General features: G+C 44.8%; 4 protein-coding genes across 5 annotated transcripts in view; 1 reads left to right on the forward strand and 3 right to left on the reverse strand.

The window, feature by feature from the left end:
* LOC119286797 (DEAD-box ATP-dependent RNA helicase 16-like) overlaps window positions 1-2760 on the reverse strand; it is an 8660-nt gene extending 5900 nt beyond the window's left edge. Inside the window, exons 1-5 of the mRNA XM_037566249.1 lie at window positions 2372-2760; window positions 1857-2021; window positions 1451-1540; window positions 1207-1335; window positions 547-647 (exon numbers count right to left, since the gene is read on the reverse strand). Coding sequence (XP_037422146.1) covers window positions 547-647; window positions 1207-1335; window positions 1451-1540; window positions 1857-2021; window positions 2372-2716 — 830 coding nt within the window. The 5' untranslated portion in view covers window positions 2717-2760. The remainder of the gene's footprint in view (window positions 1-546; window positions 648-1206; window positions 1336-1450; window positions 1541-1856; window positions 2022-2371) is intronic.
* Window positions 2761-2946: 186 nt separating this feature from the next.
* Window positions 2947-5702, forward strand: LOC119286800. The gene is made up of 4 exons (XM_037566251.1): window positions 2947-3254; window positions 4068-4263; window positions 4363-4449; window positions 5334-5702. Exons 1-4 carry the CDS (start codon window positions 3025-3027, stop codon window positions 5448-5450), a joined length of 630 nt encoding a protein of 209 aa, XP_037422148.1. The 5' UTR covers window positions 2947-3024; the 3' UTR covers window positions 5451-5702.
* Window positions 5703-9574: 3872 nt separating this feature from the next.
* LOC119286798 (pentatricopeptide repeat-containing protein At3g49730-like) lies at window positions 9575-12115 on the reverse strand. Its single transcript, XM_037566250.1, has one exon. The coding sequence runs from the start codon at window positions 12071-12073 to the stop codon at window positions 10208-10210; it is 1866 nt and encodes a 621-aa protein (XP_037422147.1). The 5' UTR covers window positions 12074-12115; the 3' UTR covers window positions 9575-10207.
* Window positions 12116-12685: 570 nt separating this feature from the next.
* On the reverse strand, window positions 12686-18163 carry LOC119286801. 2 transcript variants are annotated; one of them, XM_037566252.1, is made up of 7 exons: window positions 17772-18163; window positions 17114-17155; window positions 16415-16549; window positions 15877-16112; window positions 14333-14369; window positions 13457-13514; window positions 12686-13245 (listed from the first exon to the last, which is right to left on the reverse strand). In XM_037566252.1, exons 1-7 carry the CDS (start codon window positions 17895-17897, stop codon window positions 13151-13153), a joined length of 729 nt encoding a protein of 242 aa, XP_037422149.1. In that variant the 5' UTR covers window positions 17898-18163; the 3' UTR covers window positions 12686-13150. The 2 variants fall into 2 exon arrangements, with proteins under 2 accessions (XP_037422149.1, XP_037422150.1); XM_037566253.1 differs by having other exon boundaries at window positions 12686-13230; window positions 17772-18159.
* Between the last annotated feature and the right edge of the window lie 594 nt (window positions 18164-18757).

An 18757-nucleotide genomic window follows, 5' to 3' on the forward strand; every position in this document is an offset into this window, starting at 1 on the left:
GAATTGCTTGAGTTAGCGATGATTTTTCTTGCTGGAGGCAGAGGAGCGGTAGCAGATCGTAGCTTTCATATATTCTTGGTTCTTCTATGTAAATGCTTCTTTTTGTTTGTAGAAATGTATTGATGCAAGAGGAATAGTCATAAGATATGTTTGATATCGTGTATCTACCATGCTTGTATGTGCATATTATCAAAATGAACTAAATTCGTTTTATTCTGTCTCACCAACCAAACGCTAAAATGTAACCATTCCATTCCATCTATTGTCTCAGCCAAACATAAGAACGGGAGCGAGTACCCATTCTAGTGGAATGGAATGTCATGGAACCGTTACATTCCATTCCACTTCGTTCCGCAACCAAACACACCCTAAGAGAATCAGCAAGGTAACTCAGGGAACAGCTAAATATCCACAAACTGAAGTGCCAGCTCCATTCACTCGATTCAAATGCTAGTGAGATGCTTAGAGCTGTTACCAGTGCAGACTGCGGAATTAAGATGTTTTGAATAACTGCAGAAAAACGAAGCAAGAAGAACCAAATTTCACCTTGAAGTTGCAGACATCAGGATGGATTGGCAACTTCTTGGGATATGTGGGACAAGTGCCTTCAAGTCATCTTCGCAGCGATAGGATAGGAGAAGGTCAGCCTGGGAGCTAACCATTAAGAGATTAGTAACTTCTTCAAAAGGACATTTCTCAGGCATTCTGATACATCACGACAATTGTATGAAAATTTATACACAAAACTGTAATGTAACATATATTTGCCAATATAAGTATGTTAAAAATCATGACAGTAGATATTTGAAACACGCCACTCTAAAACATGGTATAGTTTAAACGGCAACACTGGGTACTGGCATAGAAAATGTTCTCAATTCTCCATTACCATAAATCAAATCCCCATATTTGCAGTGGCACATGACAGTATCATTCAGGCAGCATAGGCACTAATACTGTAAACGACTCAATTAAACAGTTTTTAACTTGAAGCTGAAAATTCAAAACCCCTGAATACTATTTTGTAAAATAATATAGATCCACAACTTCGACAGCTATGTTATGTTTTTGTATATGGGAAGCAACTGATGGGAAGAGACAACACAATTTGATATTTCAAACCCATAAGGAACTTGTTCGTTCCTTGTTGGGATAAAATCTTTCCAAGACTAAGCATAAATACTGCAACAGGCAAACAAATTGCACCTCATCAAGAATCATCATTGAAAGTGACTCTTTAATAGATGATCCCTGGACAATGCCCTTTGATATGCATGCTGCAACACAAGCTGGGGTTGTCACAAGAATATTAGGGGGCCCAGACAATGCAAGTTTCTGCAAGTAACAAGAAGCACAAGCAAGTTAGCTGGGCTAATAAATATAACCCTACAAAATTGATACTGTTTGGAGAAAATAACAGTCGAACTCAAACAAGGCAAAAATGTCTCACAATATCCTTATCTGACATGCTCGCGGTCACTTGAACAATCTTCAACTTGGATGTACACAACTCAAGGAGAGATGATGCTTCATTATAAACCTACAGCAAGAAGAAAAGAAAAAAAAGCAACAGTGAGGTATTTGGCAATGACTAGTCATATCATAATATTTAACATAAGTAAAAGTTTATTCGCAATGCACTAGTAGATTGTAATATGAATCACTGAAGTAATTAGCAGGTCTAACATTCAACTCGCAAAAAAATCTCACTACATGCAGCATCAAATAGAAGAACAATTCATATTATCGTGCATGAATCAGGACGTAATATTAACTAGAGATAAATCAATAAGCGACTCTACAGCAGCTGCCTATACACATACAAAATATCCTGCGAAGAAACAGAAGTCAGATACCTGCTGGCATAACTCGTGAGTTGGCACCAGGATTAAGGCATTTGGTGCAGATTTCCGAATACGCCCATCTTTGCACAACTTCAACAGCTCTTGCAGCAGCGGGAGAAGGTAGGCAAAGGTCTTTCCAGAACCAGTCTTGGCCTTAGCGACCACATCCTTCCCTTCCTGGAATCGCAACATTAGGCCATCATTCAGTACCACGAACTACGGGAAATCAAACAGTTGCATTTTGAACTAAATGGCTACCACAATCATGAGTAGAGCTTCACTAAACCCAACTCTAATTCAGTCCGGCTTGCATTGACAAGTGTCAGAAGGCTGCTGCGCCTAACCCAAAAGATTCACCGGAGAAAGCAAGCAGGCTGGCTATCATAATAGTACTGTAATTGGCTGATTTATCAGGCTAAACAGGCTAAAACTTGTTCCAATGAGAGCTTACTAAATTTTAATCAGTTGTTGACTAAACGCCACCAGAACGAGCGAGACTGAAAGCTAGAAAGGCAGAAATAGCGCACCAGGATGAGCGGGATGGCCTCTCGCTGGATCGGGGTGGTCTTGGTCAAGCCCTTCTTCCTCAGGGCCCTCTTGAGCTGCTCGTCCAGCCCCAGCTCATCAAACGTCACCTCCCTCTCCTCCTCCTCTGCCGCCGCCGCCTCCTCCTCCTTCCCCTCCTCCACGCCGCCACTCGCAGCGTCCGCGCTCCGCCCGTCCTCCACCTCGCTTCCGGCGCCCCCTGCTCCCTGCGCAGCCGCCTCCTCCTCCGCGTTCGGGGCCGGTGCGTCCTCGTGCGGCGCCGCGGCCGCCGCCTCTACATGCTCCTCCCCCCGGAGCGAGCCGCGCTGCTTCTGCTTCTTCGCCATGGGTTTCTTCCGGGGGAACGAACGGCTGCCGCTAGGGTTTAAGGGAGGCTTTCTTTTTGTTGGAAGCTATGAGGAAAATGGATGGCCCGCGAAAATATTGGGCCGCATGGGCCGCCGGCAACGAATGTGACCTGCGGACCGTGGCCCTCAAGTTTGCGAACTGGCGCTATCTAAGCCGTCCGATATAGATCGACGGCCGAAATTGCTCTTCGCAAAAGAGAAAGATGGACCCGAAAAAAAAGAGACCGCTCACTGTTGTGCAGTTGCAGGCAACTCCACTCCCCTCTCCCCTTCCAGCCGCCGTCGCGATGGCCGAGACGGTGGACTTCGCGAGCGGCGACGGGGAAGCCTGGCGTGCGGCGCTGGGCGCGTACGACCGCCGGCTCGCGGCGCTGGACAAGCCCGACCTCCTGGACGCCGACTCCTTCTACCGCCACGACCTCCCCCTCCTGCTGCACGGCCGCGACCCGGACCCCTACCTCGCCAAGCCCGAGCTGGTGCAGCTCATGCAGTGGAAGCTCTCGCGCGGCAAGTGGAGGTCAGGGCCTCTTCCTGCTCCTAGTCCATTTTTCCCTGTCGGTTGCATAGCACAGCTGCATTTCAAGTTTTCCCCTTGCTAGGGAGGGCGTGGTGCCTCCTGCTGAAAGTCTCTCAGATGACAATATTGAGTATTGGTTTAGCATCCAAAGTGAAATGTGGGCATAGAAATAAACAGTTCAGGTTTAAAGAAATATGCGCTCAGCTGATAAGAAAGCACAGTTCATTGGGTTCTTCCTGGTTCCAGCTAAGCCCCACAAACAACCAGAGCTAGTAACAAGTCAGTTGTCCTACGAATTACGTTAAAGGTGTTTCTTTCTCTGTTTCTCAGTTTAGAAAGACTTTAGAACAGGATTTTGACAGTTTTAATACAGCATTTTATTCTGATTCAACCTGACAAGGTAAAAGGGGATGGGAGATGGTTTGATATCTGAAGTCCCTAATGTATCATGTGCAGAAACAGAAAAGTAATGCTGGGCTATGGTAAACGTGCATTTTAACAAGAATGACAAATTCAAAACTAGTACATGAAAGGACTGTGTATATCTGCACGCAACTGTGGTTTGTTGATGTCTTCAAAATTGACAACAAGGACAAGCCTGAAGCAACAGCACATATTTTCTGCACAAGATAATGTACTTAATAAAGCTCACAGATGCTAGGAATGTGATTGGTTGGAGTATTATTACCATGATGCTAGATTGCTAGTAATATCTTAATTGTTTGGTTTATTATTTTGATCCATGTAGGCAGTGTGCTAGTATCGTGCTTGCTGGCCAACAATATCCAATCTTCACTCTGCATTTGTTGCTAGGCCGAGGCTGATGGATTTCGTCAAAAGCTTGGATGACAAAGTTGTAGAGTCAGCGTCACGCAAGGCATTTGCAGCGCTGCCCGACCTCAGCAAGGCCATCACCGAGCTCACTGTGCTCAAGGGTGTTGGCCCTGCCACTGCATCCGCGGTGCTCGCTGCCTATGCACCCGATGTTGCGCCCTTCATGTCAGACGAAGTGAGCTTGTTCAAATGTTCTTTTTTCCTCAATGTATCTGCCTTTCTAGGCGATATGGTTGCACCTTTTGTGTTTTAAGCTTTAGTGATATGTGTTCAGGCAATGGTCGCAGCCTTGGGCAATGTAAAGGAATACACTCTGAAGCAGTACCTTGCGTTTGCGGAGAAGTTGCAGGCTAAAGCAGAGGTATAATGTTGCCTTGCATTTGATATATCTGCGAAAATGTTGCAACTATAGCATCATTTGCTTGATTGTGTTGGTTGAACTGTTCTGCAGAATGTGGCCTTGAGTTGAATCAGGTAGCTGCAAGCGTATGATGTATTATTGTTGTGTGTTGCAAGCGATCATCAATTGATTTCGGCCATAGGTTAAAAGTTCTAATTCACCAGTCCAAAATGAAAACTTTCAGTAAATGCAGTTAATCTATGCTGCCAAATATGTTTGATCTTTCTCTCCATCTAGACAAGCTAAAACTACATTAAAAATAGCTGATTGTCACAATGTGCTCTGTTTTATGAGTTAATCTTAGCTAGTAGCAGTTTGGAGTTGAACATACAAATGTATATTTGTGTTATTATACTGCTTTAGGAGAAGTTCCATTTTAGCAATGTAAAAGAGCACTAGTTTGTAATTCGACGACCCTTTCCCAAATAGTAACACAAAATGCATTAAAAAATATTGGGCTTATTATTTCTTTTCCATGAGATGCATATCCAGATCACATCTCAAATTTTTAGTTGCATATATATCTGTCCAGAACTAGGCTCCATATGACACAATAGGGCAATAGGTTAATTAATACTCCCTCCGCAACAAAATATAAGACGTTTTTTATGCCCTATGCAAAACCAAAAAATGTCTTACATTTTAGTACAAGAGGGAGTAATTACTAAGATGATACAAAGCATGTTATACTCGCAGGTTGTAGATTCGTTATGTTTTGCTAATTTCCTCGACATAGTTCCTAATTTGTTACCTTGTGCTAATTTCAACATTATACCTTGTGATTTCAAAATATTACTTGTAGAACTTGAAAATCCTTTGGCTGACAACTTGTGTTCCTCTTCAAGGAGTTGAGCGTAGGAGGAGAAAGCTTGACACCTTCGGATGTTGAGAGAGCTTTGTGGAGCTCGGCAATCGCCTCCAAGCCACCGAAGGCACCAGCAGGTGGGAAGAGAAAACGATGATGTGTGTGCCGCCGCACGGTTGCGCTAGAGCTAGAATGGTCTGCTGGTGATAGGCCTTAGATCGATCTTTGTAGAACGTATGTCATGTACTTGATGCCTTTGGATCAGCAAACATATTTGTGAATGGGGAATGGCGCACCTCCTGAGCTTGGCATTTGGCTATCAGATGATGACCTGGTGTTTCCGTCAAAGGACTGACCGCCTGTAAAATTGTCATGAAATTCATAGACCAATTCCAGTTAGCCCTCTACTACTTGGAACTTTGAACTGAAATGTAAAAAACCTCCGTCTATGATGTAAAATATGCGGTATGGCCTAGCCTTTTTTTCTTTTTCTTTTCTACACTGAGGGTACACATCGGGTTCTACAAAACCCTGTCCTTGAAAACTGGAGTAAAACGAAGCGTCGTGATCATTCCCCATGAACTCGAGCTGTAGGTGGTGTTCGGTTCTCTAGTTCTAGGACTTTTTCTAGTCCCAACTAAAAAGTCCCTAGTCCCTAAAAAGCCCCTCCTTGTTTGTTTTTAAAGACTAAAAAGTCTCTAGTCCCTTCCTAGAGGTTATTAAATGACCATGTTGCCTCTAGTATATAAAAAAATAACAATCAAACAACACCATGGGATGGCGGGCCAATGGGTGCATGGAGGGGCATTGTTGAAAAAGTCACAAAAAGTCTCAAAAAGACTCTCCTTGAAAGTCTTCTTCATTTAGTCCCAAATGACTAGTTTAGTCCCTAAAAAGTCCCCCCCCCCCTCCCGTTTGGTAAAAAGTCTCTAAAGCTAGTCATGGTGGGAGTAACTTAGGTAGTAACATAGCGCACCTCGAGAATTTTTTGCTTATGTGGCAAGTAGTTAATGAGAAATAGTAACATAATATGTTACTGTAACATAGCGCTTTCCAAGACAATATGAGTCTACAAGCTATTAAATGACGCTTAAATGAGGCCACATATGACACTAGTACTATGTTACTTTGCAATATGAAAATAGTAACTTAGACTAGTGTCATGCATATGACACTACTCCCCACTATGACCAGCTTAAGGACTTTTTCTAGTCCCTACACAAAAAAGTCCCTGTAAACAAACACCCTGTAGTGTCAGTGGCGCCCGTTCAGGTCCCAAAGCATTTCAGTTATGACGCTGCCATCGCAAGCGACGCATAGATAAATGCACCAAGCGTTAACTCATCTAGCCACCCAGGTAACCAAAGCAGCTCTAGAATCTCAATCCTCCCAACCTGAACTACTCCAGGTTCATCTCTGGAGTCTTGGCCATGGCAGCCGTGGACTGGTCCTCTCTCCCGAGCGACCTCGTCCGCCGCGTCGCCTACTGCTTCCTCGCCGCCAACGACGTGGACTACTACATGGACCTCCGCGCCGTCTGCGGCAGCTGGCGCTCCGCCACCGACGACCCCAATGACAGCCCGGACGACCCTCGCTTCCGGCCCCGGCAGTGGGTCGTGCTCGACGACGACGTCTTCCGGAGAGAGGACACGCGCCTCCTGGTGAACACCCACACCGGCCGCTTCCTCCGCAAGGAGCTCCCTCTGCTCGCCGGCCACCGCTACGTCGCCACCACTCCCGGTGGATTCTTCGTGCTGGCGGACTACGATGACTATTACGCCGCTCGCGTCCTCAACCCTTTCACAGGCCACATGATCCATTTCAGGGCAACCGTGCCCTCCGACATGGTGGATGCTGCTGCTGTCATCGGGTCGCCCCCCACCATCATCTTGCTCTGCGGCTCGGATCGTAAGTGGTACATGGCTAGCCCCGACAGTAGAAGTTTTGCTGTGTACCAAGAGGAGGACGCCTACCCGCTGATCCAGCTGGCTGTCGCCGGTGGCATGTATGCCGACGGCGAGCAGAGACCGGTGCCTCCGCTGCCAGCTGCCGTGGCCGACAAGATCTTTGATCTGATGAGGCTGTTCTCCGTTGATCCATCCGAGATGTTCTGGTCTGATGTTATTGAGCATGTTGCCGACGATGCTCATGCTCTTGAGATTGGGCATGCAAACAACAACCGCTGCTACCTGGTACAATCCCTGGGAGAAGTGTTCATCGTCTTCAAGCTGCAGCATGGCATGCAGGTTTTCAGGATGGACGACTCTAACCGGGGTGTACTCGAGCCTGTGAAGAGCATCGGTCACCACACCATCTTCGTCGGCTGCTGCAGGTGCCTGGCTGTTGATGCCGATAAGTTCCCATCTGTTGAGGCCAATTGCATCTACCACCTAGTAGGTATGAATCCATACGGTGATTTCTACTTCCATGACGTCTACAAGTTTGACCTCAAGGACGGGACAGAAGAGATGGTCTCTGAAGCCATAAGTTGGTCAGATCCCATCACACGGAGGGATGCTGACTCTCCTTTCACAGCCGTTCAGCTCCTCTCCAGCTACACCATCAACGTCCGGGGTTCTGAACTTGTGATTCCGGAAACGTGTCGAGTAGATATTGATCAGTTAGTGGAGGAGTTCTTCTCAACTGAGGATAAGGAATTCTTCGCAATGTTTCCTCTGCAGTTAGGTTAATTTCCCTATCCCATGTTCAGGCAAGAAGCAAAGTTAAGTCTAGTAACAGAATATCTAATGCTTGTAATGCTTTCTGGTACCTGCGTCCGTGTGTTCTTCCCTAACTCCCACTTATTAGCAATGAAATATGTTGGTTCAAATCTGCTTCCACTTCTTGATTTGGCATTGCAATTCAATGGACAAACCCAGTGCATAGAAGCTCCCACACAAGGTGGGGTCTGGGGAGGGATTATAGGAACCTAGTCTTACCCCTGCAAAGTGCAATGCAGAGAGGCTGGTTCGAACCCAGGACCTCTTGGCACAAGTGGGGAGGACTTCACCACTGCGCCAGGCCTGCCCTCTGGCATTGCAATTCAATCACTCAGCATAATATTAAGATGACAGTGTCCTTGACAATGGCTTCGTGCCCACCAACGACGACTCTTAATCAGCTGAAATGCCCTATCTTTTTGCACTCCATTCTGCACAAATAAGATTTCAAGCGTATGTGTAATTTTTGCATATTGGAAACAATAGTTCAAATTTGTACATCATAGTGGTGAAAAGATAGCTCTAGCTTGATACAACCAGCACAAATCGTTGGCAATCTAAAAATCTCTATGTAGTCAACAATCCAATCTATATAGATTATGACTATGTTCACTTATCTTGTTCCAAATTGCTATTAGTATTTAATCCATGATGTTACAATTAAATCCCAGGCATTATGAGTGATTCCAATTATTAGTTTTTATATTTAATTTACTTCAGATGCAAGGACAAAGCTCTGCGTTAGAAGCATAAGATCGATTCAGAAATTAAAATCTGGAACAGCTAAGTGTTTAATTTTGTTGAGATGCCTGTATATATATTGGTACCTAAGTCTCAGCAACAATGTTCAATTTTAAGCATATCAAGAAACAACCCGTTTATACTTCTATTAGGAAATACACAGCATATACAAGCATCACATTTCTCAATTTTAAGTTATTATATGCTTATTAGAATGGAGAATATATTGCCTCACACCAAATATTCTGGCACTCCATATTCCATCCATCTCCATGCATGAGAGTTGAGACCATACAGGATAAAGCACAAGCACCAGTTCATGAAAGTGCACATAAGCATAGCTGCATATTGCAGAGCATGGCATGCATTTAACTAGATAAGCTCAAAAGGTTTAGTGTGCACCTGATTAAAGATCAATACAACAACAACAAAGCCTTTAGTCCCAAACAAATTGGGGTAGGCTAGAGGTGAAACCCATAAGATCTCGCGACCAACTCATGGCTCTGGCACATGGATAGCAAGCTTCCACGCACCCCTGTCCATAGCTAGTTCTTTGGTGATACTCCAATCCTTCAGGTCTCTCTTAAAGATCAATACAGCAGTACTAAATTAAAATGTTATGGAAATGAGGGGGCTCAACTTGATTAAATGTTAATACCAGCACCAACATGTAATAGACATATTTACTTCCACAAAAGCAACTGCTGAGTAAAAAAAATTGTGAGTTTACATGGTTTACACATTTCAATAAAAAATCATATCACAAGTAATATATCGTCAAATAATAGTTAGGATATAAGAAGGCATCAACTCTTCAATCACAGTGAACATACACATTCTGTACCAACTACCAAGATCAGACTTTTAAGTGGGTTTAGATATATTAGTACAATAAATCAGTAACTACTCTTAGTATCTCAGAGATAAGCATGAAGAGTGAAACAGAAAGTTCAAAATGTAATGTTACACTACTAACTCTCTACTACATAACTGATGGAGTGATGAGTTTTGTTACTTGCGTAGTTGGCAACTGTTGCATTTATCCCTGGCATCTTCAATCTCAGCTCAAGCTTGTTTGGATCAATCTTCCAGTTGCAACAAGCTAGGTCAGGCATGACCTAGCTCAGACAGGCTGGACTCACTTCCAGCCATAGTAGTATTGGATATTGGTGTTATTTTCTTTTGCACTGGCACTGAAAGGCCCCAATATCATTAGCCCCTGAAAGCTTTTCAAAACTGAAGTACATACTGGCAGATGGACTTCAGATAGGAACGGAGTGTCACTTGGCTCAAGTATCAATATCAGGTGTGAGTAGAAATACTGCAAACCTGCTCCATTTTCAGCAAGACCAATATTTCCTTATTGGTTGCTTCATAAACCAATCACTCCCACAAACAATTCAATCAAGTGAAGGTGCACTGGTTCATTGCCCACTTATGATCCTAGTTTAACTCAACTCGGGAATTCTTCATCATCGACAGAATCCGAAAGGTCAGCATGTTCTCTAGACTGACCCTGAACAGTCTGCCTCCCCCGACTCCGCTTTTGCCCTTTCCTTCTCTTTGACTTAGGCTTCTCTTCGAGATCCTTCACCCCACGCCTCTTATACATTTTAAAGCTTACATGCCTCTCCTCCGCCATCAACCTCACCTTCTCAGTGATTTCAGCAGCAATCTGTCTGTTGTACAGTTTTTTCAGTCCCTTCATTAGCTTTGCAAACGTGTCTGGCTGCGGCATCAGCCCAGCCTCGAGCATGTCCAAGCAATACGAGCAGGCCTCCTTGACATGTTTCTTCGCATACAGTGCATGGATCCAGATTGTCCATGCACTCACATTTAGTTCACAGCCTCTGCTGGCAATGCAACCCCAAACATCCTTTGCGAGCTCAAGTTTCTCATCTCTGACTAACGCATTGAGGAGGTCCTTCAGCACTCCGTACTGTGGTGCAACAAATAGCCCCCTCCTGACCATGTCCTTGAAATAATTGCACGCGTCGACCAGCGATCCCTGGCCAACAAGCCCATTCACCATGATTGCGAAGGTGTCGACCCCAGGACTAAGCCCGCTATTCTCCATCTCGTTCCACAATGCCATGGCTTGTTTCGTCTCTCCGAGCTTACAGGACAACCGAATCACCACATTGTAGATACTGAGGTCTGGGGGGCACCTGCACTCCCTCATCCTCTCCATCAGCTCCAAGCACTCCTCCAGCTGCTCCTTCTTCTCATGCGCCACAAAGAACCCAAGGTACACTCCGGGATCCACCCGCAGCCCGTCCCTCGACATGGAGTCCAAGAACTCATACCCCTGGGATAACCTGCCGGCCTTGCAAAACGCACTAACCAGAGCGCCGTAGGTGACAGAATCCGGCGTGCATCCCTTCCTCCGCATTTCAACAAACACCCGCATTACCTCATCGACCCTCCCCTTGGACCCAAGCCCCTGCATGAGGGTGGTGTAGGACACCGCATTGGGAGGGCAATCCCGCCGCTCCATCTCCCTTGTGAGCTCGAACGCGTCCTCGAACCTGCCGTCCGCGACGAATCCCGCGAGCAGGGTGTTGAAGACGACGACGTCCGGGGCGACCCCGGCGGCCTTCATGCGGGCGAGCACGTGCTTGGCCTCGTCGAGCTTGCCCAGGCGGCACCAGCCGTAGAGCAGGGCGGTGTAGTGGCGGAGCTCGAGCGGGAGCCGGGGCTGGAGCTCCTCGACGAGCCGCTCGGCGGCGGCGACGTGGCCGGCCTTGGAGAGCGACTCGAGGAGGGAGAGGAAGAGGGAGGGGTGGTCGTGGGCGGGGCGGGAGTAGAGGAGCGAGAGCGCGAAGGGGAGGATGCGCGGCGGCGGGAGGCGGCGGAGGACGGGCGATAGGATGGAGGCCGAGAGGAGGTGGGAGGGGAGCGGCGCGAGGAGGGAGGGGCAGGGCGCGGCGGAGGCGCGGGAGAAGCACTTGGCGAGGAGCGCGAGGGAGGAGGGGAGCGGCGCGGAGGGCAGCGACGGGGAGCACCAGTGGAAGTAGCCGAGCGCGAGGGAGGAGGCGGCGCCGCAGCGGCGGAGGACGGCGTCGAGGAGGCGCGGGGAGGACGGGTCGAGCCCCGACGCGGAGAGCGCGGAGGCCAGCCTCTGCGGGTCGGCGCCGTGGCGGCGGAGCAGGCGGTGCGCGAGCTCCGCGGAGGAGGCGAGGCTGTGGTCCGGGGCGGCGTCGGTGGAGAGGCGGCGGCGGAGGAGGGTGGCCGGGAGGAGGCGCTGCATCCTCGCGGTGGTGGGACGACTAGCGGGGGTTCTGCTGATCTGTTCTGTGTGCCATACGAACAATTGCATGTCAGTCAAGAACTCAAGATACTTGTGACGGACACCACAACGATTGCATTTCGTCATGAACTGATGAGTGATGATCAGTGGGTCGCCTTCCAGACTGAACCAATAGTATTTTCTGCATTACAGTTCTCTAAAAGATGTTTCGTTGCTGCATAGCAACTCAGTTGTGGTATATACAAATTCTCCTTACTCAGTATATACTCCTTCGGTTCACAAATACTGTAAGGCCTCTTTTGGTTCACAGGATAAGAATGTTATAGGAATAGGAAAATCATAGGTAATGAGATGACATGTATCTCAATTCCTATAAAGAAAAAGATGTCATTTGATGCATAGGATAGGAATTTTTCCATTGAGTCTTAGCTAATGTTTTTTTTCTCCAAAATGTAAAGGATTGATTCCTATCCTACATATGAATAGGAATCCATTCCTACAAACCAAAGGGCTTCAAAGGAAAATTTCCTATGCAAATCTTATCCTATAAAAATCCTATGAGATTCCTACAAACCAAAGGAGGCCAAGATGTTCTATAACATTTTTCTGAATCGAATGCATATGGACATATGTTAATGTGTTTGTTCGCTCATTTCAGTTTATATGTCGTTCATATTGAAATATTCAAAACATCTTATATTCATGAACTCAGAGGGAGTACAATTTTACAACGTGCTGAACCGCTCGATGAAATAATAAACACCCTGCTATGTACCAACAACTTTTATTTTCAATCAGTTGTTCAGTTTCCACCCAATTAGACACCAACCATCAGGTGTACGGCACTGGGATGCATATTCCTCAGGTGGCAACAAAAACTGTTGGCTCCTTAACCAGTTTATGGTCAAGTCACTAGCTATAGAAACATATCTTTTGTATCTTTGTCGACAATATCCTACTTCTACATCAGGGACGTGTGCTCCCACCAACAAACTCACGTATAAAATTGCGCTACAGGACCGCAAGTCCGCAAGAGCCAGAGAAATTTTTTGTTTGTCATCCACCTGATGGCATGGCCTGCTGATTGCGTGCAGGGCTGTAACAACTGGCGCAAGTCTTCACTGGAAGCTCCAATAGACAAACGCATCAACTTGAATTATTTTTCCTCTCCAGTTTTATTGCCTCGTATGATTTGACAACCTCCTTGAACTCTTCTTCAGCAGTCTCTGCACATAATAAAGCTGATATTCACTTTGTTTGTGGTCTATTTTTTTTATCTTTGTTTTTTTTTTCTTGTTGCTGCATTATGTATTTGTGGGAGCTTAGATGTGACATCCTCTTAAAACATCTAGATGTGAATTAGTCAAACTGAAAATGTAAATGGTATTAGTAACTACTAAAACCACAAACAATTGCGTATGAAGAAACATGCTGTCCGTGAAGACCACAAACCTCTATTATCTTGATTTTGATCAGGGTGGACCTCCATTGCTTTTGTTCTAAAAGCACTCTGCATATGATGCCCCAAAGTCAGAAAACAAAACAACCTTGGTCAGGCCTGACACACATACCAAAAAATACTAACATTTCACACTGACAACAATCCTAACATTTTGATGTGTGGAGGTCTAGAGCAACGAATGTGTCCTTCCGATTTTTCCAGCCTACTAACTAGTAATACAAGATGCTTTCAATTCTTGATTTTGTGAAAGAACCATTTTTTATCAAAACATTCGCCAATGTAACCACCAATATTTCCAAATACTTCTCAACCCAACAAAATACTTAAGGATATACCACTTCTTAAGAATTTCTAGTAGAAGAGATACAAAGAAATGCGAGGAGAAAACAGAATTGGCACACAAATGCTTATCCTCATTCAGAAAAATGGTGAAAAATACTTATCCACATGGTTTTTAAGTCATCCTACTATCAGCTCTCCTCAGAAACCACCTTAATACATTGATATGTGACTGCAAAGCACTTAAAACATTAACTGATTGCTTGCTTCACCCAAAGGAATAGCAATCGAAAAATTGGAGAGATAATTTGGGTTTTCATCGAAGGTTGCTTATCTCGAGTTCTTCAAACATCAAAGTTCTTAAAGTGAATCCAATGGAAACCCCTTGTTGTCTAATGAAAATTAATTTGGCATGACAGTTTCCTTAAGGGTCTTAAGGTTAGCTTAGATATTTAATCAGCGATGCATGATCAACATAAAAAGATCAACCCCGACTTAATATAGAAGACGATCATGTTAGGTGGGACAAGTTCAAAGTAAACTGAACAGAGGGCTGGAGGGACAATAGGATGACAGGATTGCAATACCTTTACTTCTGCATCTGTGTATGGAGTCCCTCGTGATCTATAAAGAAATAACATGGCTTGTCACAAAAAGAAGTATAACTCTGGATAACATCATCATGTTCATAATTATAATTAATAAATAACAAGTTTGGTGTTATAGATGCTTTTCAAAGTACTTCAGTTAATATTTTCTTAAGATTGTAACAAACTGGGAACCTCTTTGTTTGAGCAACAAGATAAATATTTTACACAGCACAGCACAGCAATGCAATAATGATCCTGACACCTGATGTCGGACGGCTGCAAATTGCTTCCTGATGTACCCTGTCAACTTGCTACTACCAAAGGTTCATTAAGGTATGCGGTCCGTGACTCGTAAAAATTGGCATTACTGAAGCAAATTATGAGAGCTTATTTTCTTAAAACAAGTGATCATAGGAGTCAATTCCAAAAAGATCATAGTGATGAAACAAAATGAGAGAAGTGCATATTTCAACCCCGAACTTTTGCCCTAGTCTAATTTACAACCCTGAACTCGAATACCATCTAAATTACAACCCCCAACTCTTAAAACCGGTCATAATTCAACCCTTCTCTCCCTGTTGACCGGTTTTGACCTAGTTGACCGGATTTTGACCCGTTGACTAGTCAACAGTAAATTTAAAAAAAATATAAAAATCACAAATAATTTATTTTTTTCACAAGGTGAACAGTAAATTTTAAAAAGTAAAAAAATTCAAAAAATAATTTTGATTTTTTCTCCTTCTGAACAGTAAATTCAAAAAATAAAAAAAAGAATGTTTTTTCCATGGAAGATGTATCAATGTGTGAGGTCCGTGCCAATTTTCATCGTGTTCGGACATCTAAGTAGCTCTCAGCCAAAAAAACAAAATCAGCCCGAACAGTCACGACAGTTAACTGTTTCACAGACTCCACATTTGTCTTTTTTTTGAGAGCTACTCAAATGTCCAAACAAGCTAAAAAATTGTAACTTAAAAAAAATACTATTCACCATGTGAAAAAAATAAGAAATAGATTTTTTTTTTAATTTACTGTTCACCTAGTCAACGGGTCAAAACCGGTCAACTTGGTCAAAACCGGTCAAGAGGTAGTGAAGGGTTGAATCCTGACCGGTTTTGAGAGTTGGGGGTTGTAATTTAGACGGTATTGAAGTTCGGGGTTGTAAATTAGACTAGGGCAAGAGTTCAGGGTTGAAATATGTACTTCTCTCAAACAAAATAATTGATCATCTAACTGACGTATAAGCCAGAACATAGCACACATAACTAAGGAAGTCAAGTCAATGGATGTTCATATGAAATGCTCTATAGAACTTGCAAATCTACCAAATGCATCATCTCCCTTTACAGTCTGAGGCTCTCATTCAAGTGCACAACGAGTCAACTGATCACTAATAAACACGCATTCCACTTTTAATCCTGTGTAAGGCTACAAAATAAGTCTCTCGCAAAGGTATGACCATGAAGAACCGGCAACCATGCCATAAGCAGATTGAAAGATGAACAGAAATATACAGTTAGAGGTTTAAATAGGCATGGAAATACCTATCAAGACCAAGAACGGTGTAATGATGCGACATAGGATAACCCCTAGGCCCTGCCGGAGTATATGTCCGTTTATTTTTCTTTTCCGAGTTAGGCGTATCTGTCTGCCAATACCAGTCATCCCGCGGGATGTAATTATATCCACCTGGGGGGCCATTCTCCTTCCAACTTTCATAACTATTCCTGAATTTGTTCCTCTCTCGGTTGAAAACACTTTGCATGTGCCTTATTCTTTGCTGGCCAAAATAACAAAAAATCAGCATACTGAAGGAGTAAACGGAGAAAGTAACTCTTAGGGCAATGTTCGAGAAACTAAAATTTGGGGTTAGGACAAGAAGTTACTAATTTAGCACAACGCAATTTCTCATGGATTCACATTACATTTACCGCAGGCAATGTTCTGAGGCAACACACACACACACACACACACACACACACACACACACACACACACACACACACATATATATAGCGAGCATAATTTCAAAAATTCTAAGTTCTAAAAAGGTAAATAGTGTAAACAGTTCAATGAACTCACAACTCTTTCCTGTTCATCCTCAAATTCCTGCTGCATACGTTGATAATATCGTCTCCTAGCATCGTCACTAAAAGTTCCACCGGTGGATCTTTTACTTGTCTTCCTCCAGGATGATGTTGTCTGCACCTTATTCAGCTTTTGATGGAAGAGCAGCAGGAAAAAGGAGCATATAAATAAACACTTAGAAGTCAAAAGGCAACGAAAACTGAGCGTATAACTGAGTACAGGATGATAAATTCGTCATCCCCTATTGGTTCTCCCTATGTCTTCAAAGTATAGTTCACATTGGACTAATAACTGAACCAATGTAATTCTGGCAATACAAAAGTGAGTTTAGAGAGAGCATGGCAGTTTTCTTCCTGTGGAAACCGCTAGATGGTCTATCTTAGTACTAGCATAAGCCAAAGACAATGACGAGAGGCTAGCCTTGGCAAAATCTTAAACACCAAACAGTACTAAATTTTAGAGAGCAAGATAATGATTCTCATCAGACCATTACATCGACCTAATGATCCTTCTGCTATTTCCCATAAAAAACAACGAACTACAAAACATAGTATTGCTGAAGCCTCTAGACATAAAACATAAATTTGGGGTAAACAAGCTAACAACCGCCAATCATGATGATCTAAAATGCCGTTTCCGACAGTTTAGAAGGGGCAAATCGAAGAAGAAATTGACACTGACTTAGAAAGGTACCTGAGTGTAGAACCAATCAACACTTTTACGAACATGACCAACCTGTCACAGAGGAAAATACAAATAAAAATGTCGATCAAATGAAATGTAGCAGAAGATACTAAAATACCTTTTATCTTCAAGCAAGTTGAATATCACAAAGATAACAAAGAGGCCAAGCAATTGCCAGTAACCTCGTATTACTGACAGGTCGTAGCAACACACCTCGCACGCAAGACAGGGAGTGTGGCAGTGCAGTCCTAAGCATAGCATCTACCCTTTTGCAGTGCTCGTGTAATCTCAAGAGGAGGGCCTCGCTTTGGATCAACAGAGCGAGCAGTGTGGGGTGGTTCAAGAGCATTACTAACAGGATTCAAGTCAAGTGCCATGTATTTCAAACCACAGGAGGTTGTAAATAGCATAAGAAACGCTCAATCCTTCAGAATAGCAGCGGTGCTTTCCGCAACAGAGTTGATGCGGAATTGTGAATGGTACAGCAGATTGCAGTTAAGCCAGAACTAAATGGAGCAAATCGTCGTGGAAGCCGTAATACTAAACGAGCAAGCGAGGCTGATGATCACGCACACCGCGATTATTACAAGCCAGAACTAAATGTACCAAGCTAGAACAACGTAACAGGGAAAGCACTCAGGACGGAGAGAAAGGCGGGGTTGCTCACCGCGAGGGTCGCGGTGGCGGCGCCGACGAGGCCGAAGACGAGCAGCCCCCAGGCCTTGGAGGGCCGCTCCTCCTGACCCGTCCCAGCGCCCTCGGATTTCCCCTCCTGCGACTGCGAGGAGGACATCTCCTCCTCCGCGGATTCCTATCTCCCGATTCGAGCTCGACGCCGAGGGGCGCGGGAGGCCAGGCTCATGCTTTCCCGGATCAAACCCCTCCGCCGCTTCGGTTAGCCTCTCCGCCGGGTTCTGCCGTGCTGCGGCGACCGGCGACCGGCGACCTCGGGGCGGGGTGGGGGGAGGACGATTCGGAGTTGGATTGGTGGGCGGTGCGGGGAGACGGCCGGTGAGGTGGGGAGGAGGAGACGGGTCGCGGGGCCGCAGCCGAGTGATGGCGTGGCGACGCGCTGGATGAGTGGAATCTCGTTGCTTCCGGCTTTCGGCACACGGGTTCGGTCGGTCGGTCGATGCTGTGTTCCGCACGGAAAGCGGGATTTCTCCGTCCGTTGGATTTTTGGTGGAGCATTTCTCGTCCGTCCGTTGGATGCGCGCGGCTTTGGATTGATAGATAGACTGGGGCTTGGTTCCTGAAACTATGCGTGGATTAACATGGATTTCGACCTGGATATCTGACCCCGATCGTCGAGTAAATGGTTATAGGTTCATAACCACGTTGATCCAATTTGACCCACTTATCCAATCAACTTTATCCAGATTCAGACGGACACTCGTTCACAATGCACGGGTGTATTTTTTATGAAACTTTACATATGGATTTTTTTATGTAGAAAAAGGTACTCCCTCTGTTCCTACATATAAAGATGTTTTAGATTTCTCATATTTGTAGTATGCTCTAGAAATGAAGGGAGTATGTATCATATTCGATATAGGGAATACCCTAGGGTGGCCCGATCTTCACGAACTAGATGATCTACTGCCCTGGCACAAAGATCAATTGGAACTGAGAAGTAAAGCGAGCTATGGAGAA

This window comes from Triticum dicoccoides, chromosome 4A (assembly GCF_002162155.2).
Source record: "Triticum dicoccoides isolate Atlit2015 ecotype Zavitan chromosome 4A, WEW_v2.0, whole genome shotgun sequence".
Classification (NCBI taxonomy): Eukaryota; Viridiplantae; Streptophyta; class Magnoliopsida; order Poales; family Poaceae; genus Triticum; species Triticum dicoccoides.

Bases quoted from the DNA above. Each gene is read 5' to 3' on its own strand.
- LOC119286800 (XM_037566251.1), top strand. From the start codon at position 3,025: ATGGCCGAGACGGTGGACTTCGCGAGCGGCGACGGGGAAGCCTGGCGT. The intron at 4,264-4,362 runs GTGAGCTTGTTC...ATATGTGTTCAG, and splicing joins CGCCCTTCATGTCAGACGAA to GCAATGGTCGCAGCCTTGGG. The intron at 4,450-5,333 runs GTATAATGTTGC...TTCCTCTTCAAG, and splicing joins AGTTGCAGGCTAAAGCAGAG to GAGTTGAGCGTAGGAGGAGA.
- LOC119286798 (XM_037566250.1), bottom strand. From the start codon at position 12,073: ATGCAATTGTTCGTATGGCACACAGAACAGATCAGCAGAACCCCCGCT.
- LOC119286801 (XM_037566252.1), bottom strand. From the start codon at position 17,897: ATGTCCTCCTCGCAGTCGCAGGAGGGGAAATCCGAGGGCGCTGGGACG. The intron at 16,550-17,113 runs GTACCTTTCTAA...TTCCATCAAAAG, and splicing joins TTGATTGGTTCTACACTCAG to CTGAATAAGGTGCAGACAAC. The intron at 16,113-16,414 runs GTGAGTTCATTG...TATTTTGGCCAG, and splicing joins AGGATGAACAGGAAAGAGTT to CAAAGAATAAGGCACATGCA.